This window comes from Alligator mississippiensis, chromosome 16, assembly GCF_030867095.1.
Source record: "Alligator mississippiensis isolate rAllMis1 chromosome 16, rAllMis1, whole genome shotgun sequence".
NCBI lineage: Eukaryota > Metazoa > Chordata > Crocodylia > Alligatoridae > Alligator > Alligator mississippiensis.
Genome location: NC_081839.1, coordinates 29,305,619 through 29,317,278, shown reverse-complemented (window position 1 = coordinate 29,317,278; position 11,660 = coordinate 29,305,619). Strand labels below are relative to the sequence as shown.

Sequence of the window (11,660 nt, the reverse complement as noted above, 5' to 3'; positions counted from 1 at the left end):
CTGGGACAGCGGCAGGCAGAGGTTCCTTGAGCCCAGGTTGGGGCTTTGCTCCCCAGAAGTGGCTCATCAGCGGCAGGGATGATATGGTTACACATCCACCCCGGTGACAGGTGACATGACACGCTCCCTGACGACGAGGGGCTGTGGGTGTAGGCATGTCGGTCTAGACATGTCACCTCATTGCACCCCCCCCCCCCCCAATGATGACATGTCCCCCCTCACCACCCCGAGGACATGCCTAGCCCCGCCGGGACCGGCGTGCTCCCTCCCGCGGCCGCTTTAAGAGAGGGGCGGGCCGCGGGCAGAGGCAGGGAAGCGGCCCGCCCCGGCCCACATGGGCTTCGCTCGTCTGTCGGCTCCATTCAGAAATCGCCCCGCGCGGGTCCCGGGCCGGCCGGGCGGGCGGGCGGGCGATGCGCTGAGAGCCGGGCTCGGGAGCCGCCCCGCGGGCCGGGCCGGGCGGCGATGGCCGAGTGATGGCCCAGCCCGGGAGCCCCCCGCCGCACGCCATGGCTGCCAAGGAGGAGCTGTACAGCAAAGTCATCCCCCGCAGGAACCGGCAGCACCGCGCCGGCACCATCAAGCACGGCTCGTCCCTGGACATCCTCCTCTCCATGGGCTTCCCCAAAGCCAGGGCGTAAGTCGGTTCCTGCCTGCCTGCCTGCTTCCCGTCCCCTCCCGTGCCGCCCCGTCCCGCATCCCCGGCGGCCGGGGCGCTTGCACATCGCGGCTCGGGGTGGGGTGGAAGCGGCCCCGGGGGGGGCTGCGCTGCCACCTGCCCGGCCCCGGCCTCGAACCGGCGGCTCCGGGTTTATGTAAGACGCCCGGCGGCGGCGGCGGCGGCGGCGGGAGGGTCACAGCGCATCCGCGCTGCGGCCGGGCCCTGCCGCGCCGGGCTCCGCGCCCCAAGGCAGTCACCTGCGCCTGGCCGCCCTCTGCAGCGCTTGAGGCAGAGCCAAGCCTGGGCGCAAGGACAAGTGTGGGGGGGGGTCCAAGTCCAGCCCTTCCCATCGCCGTGCCGGGGTCGGTAGCCCCGGGGCGACCCTAGGACGCGGCGTGGAAAGGCGCCGCTTGCAAAGCGACACGCTGACGGAGCCATGTGAATGAACGCTCGGGTCTTGGCTAGGAAAGGCGCTGGCGTATGGCTCAGACTAGCTGGGGGAAGTAATCGCGGTTTCTATTCTTCGCATCCAGCCTTTACCTGCGTGGCAGTCGTGTCAGGTTTGACAACCGGTTAGGATTTGTATTTAGCCTTCAGATGAGAAACTTTGTTACGTGGGATGCTTGCTCTCGCTCTATAGTGGACAAATGACACCAAAGCCTGGGTACACCTGACTCCAGTGCTCTTTCCTGCCCAGGGCAGGAGGTCGGACTCGATCTACTGCGGTCCCTTCCGACCCTAAAAACCTATGAAATCTATAAAATCTCTGAGCTGTTACAAGGTAGGAGAAGTTACATGTGAAAAATAGGGTTGGTGCAGGTAGCAGAAATACCCCCCTCCCATGTAAACGCCGGTCACTGTACAAAATGCACACCAAAGCAAACCTAGCTCAAACTTGAAATATATCTTTTTTTTTAAAAAGGAAAGGTAATCAGTTAAACTTTCTACTGGGGTGGGATAACATGCAATGTAGCATGTAGCGCCTGGCGTGGCATGGCAGTCCCTGAAAATATTACAAATGCACGGCCAGTAAAACGTAAATAAGAGGCAAAATACAAATAAAAGCCGAGTGCTAGGAGACGATGTCATCGGTATACCATGGAACAATCCCCAGGCCGAGAAATGGGAGGTTTATGGCAGTGGGGAGGGAGGAATCCCAACAGGTTGCTGTTTCCCAGAAGAAGTCTTTAAACCAGGTACCGATTTTCTATGCAAGTGTGAAGGGAGGACCCTAAGATTTTCAGAGCCACTTAAGGGATGCAGGTGCTCGGGTCCCTGCTAATTTTGGACAGGATGATCTTCCGAGGTCCCTTTCAGCCTACATGCTCTGAATTTTAGACAAGACTGGAAAGCCCAACCCTCTTAGGGAGCACTGGAAATCATCACCTGGGTCTTCACCCCAATATCCCCCTTCAGTTTGCTTTTTGTCCAGGCACCCTGAATCCCAATTCCCCTGCAATACAGAGGGGCCTTGCCCCTTGGGGTGGGAAGAGGGGCAGGTGACCTCGCTAGGTCCCTTCCAGCCTTGTCTTCTATTTCTATGAACTCAGCTGTGGAAATCATGATTCTGCAAACCCTTGAAGAGAGAACTGGGTGGCTCAGAGGAGTGTTGGGAGGCTCTGTAGACTCTCTCCTGTAAATCACCTGCCCAAGTGCAGCCAAAGCTGCTCATTAAAAGTGGCGGTCATCTGTTTCGATCTCCTCTGCAAAATGGGTGGTTGGGATGGCAGACCCATGTCTAGACAGTTGGCCACATGGCAAAAGCCAGCATCCCATCTTGCACTGGTGGGCCGCCTTGGTGCCTTGCTTACGAGGGCTGGAGAGGGGACTATGGAGGACCTTTGAGCTCTGCAAAAGACATACTGGGCCCCTGGTGAATAGTGAACAAGCCTTTGTCAGGTGTCACATAGGAATGCACTGAGATATGGTAAGGAATGCAAGGGGTCACTGGAACGAAGGGTCTTTCATTTGGCTCGCCCAAAAAGGTGTGCCAGAGGAAAGTCTCCATAGATCATTGCAAGCAAATGGCTGAGTTTTGTAGTACAGTGTTAGGGGCACACGCAGTCTCCTGGAAACCAGAGCATGCCTGACTATCAGCTGGGATACACTGTGTGCGCTACCACAGCAGTTTCCAGGTCCAATTTCAAAACCCCACTGTATGCTTCCAAATCCCACTGAAGGACAGAAATTCTGCAGATGGAGCAGCTGCAGAATTGGTCCCTTGAACAAGAGAAAACTAAACTCTTCCTCTGTTTTATCATACCTGAAATACAAATAGCTGTTTATATTCTATACGTAACTCCTAGCTATAAATCTACTGAGCCACAGGGAATGAGATCCAAGATGTCTGTTTGCTGCTAGACTACAAGGAACCAGTAACCGCTAGGTGCCAGACTCCGGTGTAACATCACGACAGCCAGTGAAATTCCTCCGGCCTTCTTTCACCTCGCACCTTCCAGCGGGGTGGTTATAGTTGGACTTTTTAACACAAATAATGTTAATTCTTCGATAGGCTCTTTACAACTCAGCCCTTCCCAGTTTGCATTTAAGAGTAATGGCTCAATGGGCTGACTGAGTGGCCCAGCGGTTGGAGTCGGTAACAGCAGTAATGGGACCCAGTGCTTGGGTCACCAAACAGGGACTCAGGATTCACTTCCCTCAGTTCTGCAAACTAATTGCTGTGTGACCTTGGGCAAGTCTCTCCCCCTCTCTAACTCCCTGGTTTCCCCATATGTAAAATGAGACTTATTCTAATTTACGTAACATGCGTTGGGTTTAGTTCATACACTTATTGTGGGAGGAACTATTGCCCACTACCTGATGAAATAATAAAAGCTGAAAAGTTCCCTACAAGTCCAGAATATTATCATTTAGCAGTCAAATATAGGCAAGTTAGATTAATGGCTGCCTGCTGACCCAGGAATTTTCTGTCTAGAAGGGATGTCACAGAAGTTTTGAGTTTCAGATGTGGAGACTCACTGGTTCAAATCATGACACTGGTAAGTCCATCCTTTATTCTTCTTAGATCTAGCCAGCTTACTCTGTGTGGGCACATAGGATTGGGGATCTGGTGCTTTTCTTTGGTGCTGGTATAAATCTGAAATGAGTAATGAAATCAGTGAAGCTTAAGTGATGTAAATACAGTGGAACGGGAAGAAGAACAAGGCTCCGGGCTTTTTTCAAAATAAAAAGGCCAATCTTGTCTACTTAAGCCCTGTGCTCAGGAAGAAGGCTTTTTGCGGTAGCGTGTTTGGCCAGAGTCTTCTCTTTCTGTTCCATTTCATGTGCAATATGCTGTTCTTGTGCTGTGTCCCTCTCTCCCAGGGACAGATGCAGTTCAATTCAGCTATATTTTAAAAAAATGTTATGACAGAGCGGGTCTTGGCAATTGTTACTACCAACCAGCGAATGTACTCGTCAGTAATTGCTCAGAACATAGCAGGGAGTTTGTTTCAAGTGCAAGTGTTTTGGGACCATTTCTGTAACATGCTTTTGGGAGATACCATGTAATTACTGCAGTGCAAATAAATGGTAGCTTTTAAAGACCCCAGCCAAAAGTGAAGACACACTGGGGCATGTGTTATACATTCATACGGGACGAGATACCCCGGCCCATCATTGCCTGTCTTGCTTGTTTAGGTTGTAAACTAAGGAAGTAGCTTTATCCCCACTTGCAGATAAGGCACTGAGATGCAGAGAGAGCAGGTATATGCCCAGGGGCACCCGAGGTCTGGGGCAGTGGTAGATACTGGCCTCTAGTTTTCCTGAGTTCGGTCCTGGAGCTTGAACTTCATTACTCATCTTTCTCTACACCAAAGGTTCTTACATCCTGACTCTCTATTAGCTCCAAAATGTCTTCTCTTGTCTTGTTGTCATGCGTCTCTTGTGTAAGGGGCACCCAAAGATATAATCTTATTGCCAGTGCCTCTTCTCCCTGTACGATACTCCCTTTAATAACTGTTGATAGTTTTCCTGAGAGTAAATATAAGGGGAGACGCAATGTAATTACAGACCACTGAAACCACAGGGGATCATTTAACTAACTATTATGCATGCATGTGTAATTTAGAAATCTGTGCATAGTATGCATGCCTGTGTAGCACTACAGCCATGTGACTCTTAAGGGGCAAGAGCACATGTTTGAGTTTACAAAAAATGAGCGCTGGGTATGTGAGTGGTGGATATTTCATTTTTGGATTTTTTTAGTCTAACGCAGGATAGAGGTTTAATATAGAGGGGAGCTGGCGAAACAAAACGGCTTGTGTTTAGCAGGCAGTTATCCTGGATGATCTGATAGTCCCGACTCACATGTTCGCAATTTGGTTTTCAAGTTTCAAGAAGCAAAGCCCTCAGTGAAGGACGGAAACATGGAAGGGTACAAATCTAACGTGAACTAGAACCTCTGCATTTCTTTTCTTCCTTCTGTGAAAGTGCACGTGTAAAAATGTCACTTGGGGTTCCAGCTGTGAGCCAACACACAGTGACACCGTCCTGTTGCTGGAGAAAGCCAGCCAGTGAAGGTCCTTAAAGCAAAAGTGAAATTGGTCTCATTTGGAGTGCAGTACAAAATCTAAGCAAGCCGCCTAAATTAAAAGCGTTCTGTTCTTTCACGTGTGATCCACTAAGAGGAAAGTGGGGACATGTGAGGACTCTTCATCAGGATGGGGCAGCCTGTTACCGAATGTACATCTCCCTTCTAGCATCAGAGTAATGTATCCCTCCCTCCCAACCTGGAGGCATGAGGTCGGCACAGCACCATGTCAGTAGGCCAGTATTGCTACAGCGTGTAGCTATAACAGCTCTCGGTTTGGGGTTTGTTTAATCCACTCCTACTCAATTTGGCACTCAGCCCCACTCTTGTAAGGCTGTGCCTGTGGACGGACCTAATTGTTAGCAGAGGGGATATATTCTTGGAAACCCTAGCCCTAAAATCATGAGCTAATGTTGCCTGAGCAAGAACGATACTGCAGACTTCTTCTCTACCACTGCGGGTCTTCATCGCAGGTGGGGCAAGCACTGCAGCAAGCAGCTGTGTTACCTTTGCGGTTGGTGGTGGTCGCACAGGTCACAACAGATCCAAGACACTTATCCCTATGGTTCAGCTCTGTGCTTCCCCACCCAGTGCCAGAGATCACCAGGATTTAGCTCGGCACTGAATCACTGAGGGGGGCTACAGAGGAGTGAGCCAACAAAGCAGTACCACGTTGTGTCCCCTGTCACAGCAGAAACAAAGCTATTTGCTTCATTTGGTCCTCAGTGGCTAGGACGGCCAGTAAGATTTAGATTATGGGAATGTATTGCTTCACAATCCTCCTCATGGTGCAGTGACTCAACAAATGGTGAAATCCCCTCTCCTGTTTCAAACATGTTTTCTCCACTGCTAAAAACCGTGTTTGCCTAGTAACAGACATAGCAACACCATGCTCTGTTCCAGGACAGAAAGGCTGTGGAGCCCTCCTGTCCCTGTAGAGTTGCACTAGTACTGGGGGAAGACAGTCCCCTCCGCTTATAGTGGGATCACAGAGTTAATGGCTTTATACCGCCCACTACATGACCTGGACAGGAAGAGGAGGGCTGGCCTTAGCACTGGAGCTAAAAAGATCTTCAGTTTCTTGGCTGGACTTGGTTGTTCTCACCAGTTTCACTACTGAGTCAGAATGAAATAGCCTGCCTGTTTAATAGGCATCAGGATACCTTTGCTGCTGAAATTTCCAGGGAAAGCAAATGGCTAGTGCAATTTGCTTGATATAAATGAGTGCCCACATTTGCCGTGGGTGTTTTAAGCGGAAGGGACTGCACTGCAAAACAAAACAAACAAAGGAAAGGGAAAAAGGGATGTAAATAATCCTCCGTTTGTAAATTAATTTGGTTTCCCTTTGTCCATACCCATAGCCTGCTAAACAACTGCAGATATTCTGGGCTGAAAATTCATTCCTGTATAGAGAACCAGCAAAGACCTGAGTATCACTTCATTCTCATGAAAGCCTCTCGGGCCTTAAGGAGGACTTGCACGATGCATCGTGCGTTGTGTTGACTTTCTGTACAGGGATGACTTCGGTCCCTATTAAATGTTATTGATGATGATTATTGCTGGGCGTGGTCATTTTTAAGGCTGTATCAGAAGAAAGCATATTTTGAGTTTGTTATCGTGCTAGAGCAAATGACTTTTCCGCGATAGGAGATAACATATCTGTGCCGTGGCTGTAAGCCCTCAGAGTAGGAGGCATCTTTAACTTCATGTTTCTATAGTACCTAAAATAGATGGGTCTCAGTTTTGGATGGAGTCTCTGGGCACCACGATAAGAATACAGTAGTCATAAATATATATATATATTACCAAAATCACTGCCAATGCAGATATTGAATACTCAAAAGCGAGCTGCAGCCCAACAGATTATTCAGTGAACAAATTAAGTAGCAAGGTTTTTCCAGAGAGACTCATGATCTCTTCACTTCGTTGGAAGTACAGGAGGCAAACTTCACTGAATGAGGGAACCCTTACAAATTACTCGCCCCGATCTGCTTTTCTTTCAGTAATGTTTATTTTTCATCCTTCAACATGTTTATTTAAGTTGGGAGGCACAAGCCTTTTTGCACTCACTATTTTTTTTATTTTTTTTTTTAAATAGATGAGATTCTGCATTGTGGTTTTGGTAATAGCTTGAGAAATTAGCTGGTCTAGTTCATATACTGCAATTCCTAGGTTCAGCATTGGGGCCTCTGAACAATTGCGTACATCTGTGCTGGAATAGCTCCAAAAAGTCTGTACTGTGCAGTGGAGCACAGATACTGCAATTGAATTAGCAGCTGTAGGGAAGAAACATTGAAGAAAGGCTTCAGCAAACCTAGATTTCAGGCTGTATCTCACTGTCATCCCCCATATGGAAATTTCATTGACTTCACTGCAAATTCTGCTGTGAGATTAAAGGCTTATTTTCTTTTTTCTTTCTATTATCCTAGGACCTAAAGGCCTGAAATCTACATATACTCAAAGGCAATCCTCTGCTGTAATGATTTAAATACTTCCATGTTTCTTCTATTATTGCCCCCTTTTTACACAGAGGGAACTGAGGCCCAGAGGGATTAAAAAGACCTGTACTAGTTCTGGGGCTGGAAGTTGATCCCCAGTCTGCTGAGTCTCAGTCCAGTAACTTGGCCACAAGGCTACCTTTCTTATCTGAGAAAAGAGGTCTAAAGGAGCCCTGTCTTTGCATACATTTACTATGATCAGAGGTGGGGCGGGGAAGTTTGTAGGAAATCAGAATGGGTAAGAAGGGAAACAAGTAGTAATTCTGATAAACGGGCCATAAAACGACAGCTTTCTTTTAGTGCCTTTCATGAAAGCCGGATACTGAAATGCATCAGAGATTTCAATAATGTGTCACAAAATAAAATAGTCAATAACCAAAGGAAATAAACAATCAGAGGTTTGAAAAATGATTAGAGTAGAAATGGAAAGATGGATGACTGATCAGGCAGAGAGTTAAAGGGAAATTGTTCAAGTAGCTCGCAGGAGAAGGATCCTATACCAAGAAAGAAAAGTCAGTGATGTGACCTTGTAGACATCTGCAGAGAGAAGTGACAAGGTCTCAAGAACTGTGAAAGGGCTAAGTGATTTAGAAGCTTAAATCACATTTCCAAATGTGACTTAGGCACTCGGGGAGCCTAAGAAGCAGATTTAGGTGCCCGACAATGTTTGATTGCCAACAAGTTTAACGTGGTCAAAGTGACTTCTGAAAATGGGACTCCCAACTCCCCTAATCCCCTTTGCAACTCTTATCCAAATGTGCAGGGTCAAATTCATAGAGTTCATTTAAATACCAAGTATCACTTTGAAATAGATTTTGAGATGAACAGGGAGCCAAGGCAGTAGTTTGAGGATAGTGGGGTGGGATGCATGGTCTTACTACAATAAATGCAGAATATTTGGGGTTGTTACAGAAGTACTGAATTTTCCACGTAAGGATAGGCAAGCACAGAATAGCTGTTTGCAGCTCTTCCTAATTCTCCTTCCTTCTTTTAGATCAAGGCAGCGACACGCTATGGAGTTTTTTTAATGTCAAAATGAGGGATTCTTAGTACTGAGCATCACTAAGATAATACCTTGCTGTACTCGCTTTAACACATTTCATCCCACTTTAACTGCCACTGAAATGCAGCCATTTCTGTTGTTAAATGTGACAACAGCAACAATGACACATTACTCCACGATTTAGGACAAGACATGCAGGACATAGTAGAAAGTTGAAATTTGCAGGGAAAGTTAGGGAGGCAAATTAATGCAATCAGCTGAATAGTAATCTGGCCTGAATGTTAAATCCAGCATCTCTAATGAGTGGAAAGGCTTGGTTTTGCAAGCAGCCATCAGTAACCCAGCTGTGCTCAACACCATACTAGGATATTAGCTCAGTGCTGCCTTAGGCCTCAGTCTCAAAGTAAGCTCGGTGCTGGCAGATGCCTGTGCAGTGAGAAACCAGTGATCCGCTGCCCCGTTGCTCATTGCTGGTTCAGGGCCGTAGATGGAAGAGGCCTAGCATATTGTCAGCACTAAAATGAACCTTCTCATACAAGAACTGACCAAGCCTGTCGCTGTGATAAGATCACAGCCTAAAGTGGTATCGTAGCAATAGCACTGCGGGCTGTCATGCTCTGGGGCTCTTCTTGAACTATCTTTGTATTTGCTTCATAGTAAGCATATATCTTCCCCTGGTTGGAGGGGAGCTGGGAGAGGTGGAACCAAAGAGCAGTCATTCCTGATCTGGGCAAACTGGACGCTAGTTATTGACTGGGCAAGTGTCGATTGTGCAGAATGATGCATCCCAAGGGAAGTTTTAACTTGCATGTCCACCTTTTTTTTTCTTTTTGGTGGGAGGAGGGAGATCTAGTTTGTGTGTACGTGCAGTTGGCTTTTAAATCCAGAAATAGTGCTATGTGGTGAGCTCCTGGTTCAGAAGCAAGTCAGCAAGCAGACCTGTAACTCCTGTCTCCAAACTGAAGGCTATCCAACATTTGCAGTGTCATGGAGTAGTTAGGAATTAGAAAGTCCCCTGTGGACTGTAGTCCAATTTGGGATCAGACCCAAGTGCTGGCAAAATAACTTTTGCTTGTGCTTTTCTCTCTTGGTTCATTTGACTTGGGAGTATAGGGCCTGATCTGTCCACACCGGGAGCTGGAGCAGCTTCCAAACAAATGCTGCATGGACTCAAAACATTACTGTGACTTAGAGCCGTAGACTCATACCCCCTTTATCTCTTTCCTTTCCTATCCTTTTCCTTCACACATCAGGTCTCAGTTTACACTTGGAGTATCCTTGAGTCAGCTTTCAATGACAAGTCACTAGTGCTGGTGCAGCCTTGCTGATCCCAGAGACTGAGATTAGCCAAAGTAACTAGTGATTTTGAGTGCCCAGTTTGAGATGCATTAGAGGTGCCTGATTTGCAGAAAATGCTGGTTATTCCCCCTCAGAAACTATTGCAACCAGCAGCTTTTTTAACCATACCTGAAGAAGGCTGCAGCAGCTTCTTTAGAAAGAAGCCAGGAAGTTTGGCTTAAATTTCTTCCATTTTTTCTATGCTGGCACCCAGCCCTGTAAGGATGCTAAGCACCCTGAACTCGGAGCCAAAGGGACATCCTGTCCCTCAGAGGGTCAGAGCAACCAATGCTCTCAAGTAAACCCACCCAGGATAGCGGATCTGAGAGCAAGTCTGAGCTGGTGTTGAGGGTCCCTCCATGCCGCTACACTGCCACTTTCTCAGGAGTGGGCCAGGAGCAAGGGGCGCAGCAAAGCAGCAGCCTCAACCTGCCTTAAGAGGCTTAGAAACCCAAAGCCCATTTTCAGAAGTGATTTACCCTTTAGGAGCCCTTGTTCAGTGAGGCTTCTGAGTCACTTGTGAAAATGAAACAGGATCTGAAGCTGCTAAGATGTGCTTGAAAATCTCCCCCCCCCAATTCGAGCCAACCTTCATGCTGGATTCCTCGCATATGCCATATGGTTGCAGGAAAGAATAGAGACATCAGTGTGTGTACCACGCCATCCTAATTATCCTCAACAAGCAGAATCATCAAAAGGGCCGTAGTTTAGTGGCTGACAGCATTTTGGATTCCAGCCCCAAGACTCCGGCTTTGTGCATTACAATGGAGTGCTGCGCAGCGCCTGTACATAACTCGCTCCCTATATAAACACAACTGGAAATAACGGGCCTCGGCTTTGTTTTGCATTATTGCAGTCCCGGCGGATCAGCACATTCTAATTTGTCCAGTCATGCACGGAGCTTCTGAATCTAGGGAGCATTGTGGTGGGCAGGAAAAGGATGATTGGAAGGGAAAAAAAAGGATGGGTTTGGGAGAATGACTCATTGAATTCACCTCCGCCGAAGTTTTGGATGCTACACGGATAATGTTCCAGACCTAACCTATCCTTGTTTGAACTTAGAGCAAATACAGGATTTGCCACCCCATATCCCTCTTGTCCAACCTTCCATCTTTGACTGTGTCCAGCCCCGAGGGTACAAGCCACTTTTTAAAGTATCCCCCCACCCCAACCCCAGTGCACAGAGCTAGTTTATGAGATGGCATCAGATTATGCCAGGTGTTTACATGTATAAGAGCCACTTAAGAGGGCACAGTGGCTGTGCCTGTCTTGATATATCCGAGGATGCCAGGAGGCCCTGCTGAAGGAAGGCAGTGGGGTGTTGAGCATATTTGTGTTTTTACAGCGTTGTACTAGTTGTACGCACACAGCAGCACACACCAGCCAGCAGGGTAAATCTTCAAAATGAGAGCCATTTTAAATTGGATCCTGGTATGAATGGTATGGAAGACATGGTCAAAAGAGTTTTGTTTAACTGTTTGTTTCTCCCAGACTCCCCAGCTGTCCCTGGGACCAGAGATTTTTGTACAAACACCAGAGCAAATTTTTGAAGGCCAGCCGTGGTCCATAGGAGTTTATCAGGGAAATGCTAGTAGAAGGTTAACTATGTTGCTGAGCAAACAACAGCCC

At 47.8% G+C, this 11,660-nt stretch overlaps 1 protein-coding gene across 1 annotated transcript in view; it reads left to right on the top strand.

The window, feature by feature from the left end:
• The first annotated feature begins 351 nt into the window (after positions 1–351).
• The window catches only part of UBASH3B (ubiquitin associated and SH3 domain containing B), a 94,600-nt gene continuing 83,291 nt past the window's right edge, over positions 352–11,660 (top strand). Inside the window, exon 1 of the mRNA XM_006275084.4 lies at positions 352–637. Coding sequence (XP_006275146.1) covers positions 477–637 — 161 coding nt within the window. The 5' untranslated portion in view covers positions 352–476. The remainder of the gene's footprint in view (positions 638–11,660) is intronic.